The sequence below is a fragment of the Corapipo altera genome, unplaced genomic scaffold (assembly GCF_003945725.1).
Source record: "Corapipo altera isolate COAL_440 unplaced genomic scaffold, ASM394572v1 49115, whole genome shotgun sequence".
Lineage (NCBI taxonomy): Eukaryota > Metazoa > Chordata > Aves > Passeriformes > Pipridae > Corapipo > Corapipo altera.
In genome coordinates this window covers 786-2,122 of record NW_020889481.1, presented here as the reverse complement: position 1 = coordinate 2,122, position 1,337 = coordinate 786, and the positions used below count along the sequence as shown (strand labels likewise).

The window sequence follows — 1,337 nt, the reverse complement described above, 5'->3', positions numbered from 1 at the left end:
CTCCCATTTTTCACCCCAAGTCTCTCTCTTTTTCACCCCAAATTTACTCCCAAATCTCTCCCTTTTTCACCCCAAATTTACTCCCGAATTCCTCCCATTTTTCACCCTGAATCTCTCCCGTTTTCACCCCGAATTTACTCCCGAATTCCTCCGATTTTTCGCCCCCAATCTCTCCCTTTCTCACCCCAAATTTGCTCCTGAACTGCCCCCGTTTCTCGCCCCAAATCTCCCCCCAGGTACCTGTACGAGCGCATCGACGGGCGCGTGCGGGGGAACCTGCGCCAGGCCGCCATCGACCGCTTCAGCCGCCCCGACTCCGACCGCTTCGTCTTCCTGCTCTGCACCCGCGCCGGCGGCCTCGGCATCAACCTCACGGCCGCCGACACCTGCATCATCTTCGACTCCGACTGGAACCCCCAGAACGACCTCCAGGTGGGACCCTCGGGGGGGTTACGGGACCTCGGGGGGAACCACAGTCCTCCAGAGCCGCTTTGGGGTCTTGGGGAACCTCCACGAAGGTGTTGGTGGAGCTTGGGGAGATTCTTGTCCCATCCTGGGGGTGGTTCATTGACCCCGGTGGTGGTTTGTTGACCCCGGGGGTGGTTTGTTGACCCTGGGGGTGGTTCGTTGACCCCGGGGATGGTTCGTTGACCCCGGGGATGGTTTGTTGACCCTGGGGGTGATTTGTTCACCTCGGAGGTGGTTCGTTGACCCCAGGGGTGGTTTGTTGACCCCGGTGGTGGTTTGTTGACCCCAGGGGTGGTTTGTTGACCCTGGGGGTGATTTGTTGACCCCGGGGGTGGTTTGTTGACCCCAGGGGTGGTTCATTGACCCCGGGAATGATTTGTTGATCCTGGGGATGGTTCGTTGACCTTGGGGGTGGTTCATTGACCTTGGGGGTGATTCGTTGACCTTGGGGGTGGTTCGTTGACCCTGGGGGTGGTTCGTTGACCTTGGGGGTGGTTCGTTGACCCCGGAGGTGGTTCGTTGACCCCGGGAGTGGGTTGTTGACCCCCGGGGGGGGCGTCTCCATTCCCGGTGTGCAGGCGCAGGCGCGGTGCCACCGCATCGGGCAGAGCAAGGCGGTGAAGGTCTATCGGCTCATCACCCGCAACTCCTATGAGCGCGAGATGTTCGACAAGGCCTCCCTCAAGCTGGGCCTGGACAAGGCCGTGCTCCAGTCCATGAGCGGCCGCGAGGGCAGCATCGCCGGGGTGAGCCAAGGGGGGGCTGGGAGACCGCGGGGCACTCCAAGGGTGGAGGGTCACGGGGTTGAGGTTCCTCAAGGGCTTGAAGAGCCAGAGTTGGGTTTGAAGAGCCTCAGTTGGGTTTGAAGA

At 61.2% G+C, this 1,337-nt stretch overlaps 1 protein-coding gene across 1 annotated transcript; it reads left to right on the top strand.

Moving 5' to 3' along the window:
* Positions 1–236: 236 nt before the first annotated feature.
* LOC113942225 (chromodomain-helicase-DNA-binding protein 8-like) lies at positions 237–1,214 on the top strand (the record flags this gene model as incomplete). The annotated part of the gene is made up of 2 exons (XM_027633359.1): positions 237–432; positions 1,047–1,214. Coding segments are annotated over 2 exons (364 nt in total), but the record flags the coding sequence as incomplete, so codon positions are not given.
* Between the last annotated feature and the right edge of the window lie 123 nt (positions 1,215–1,337).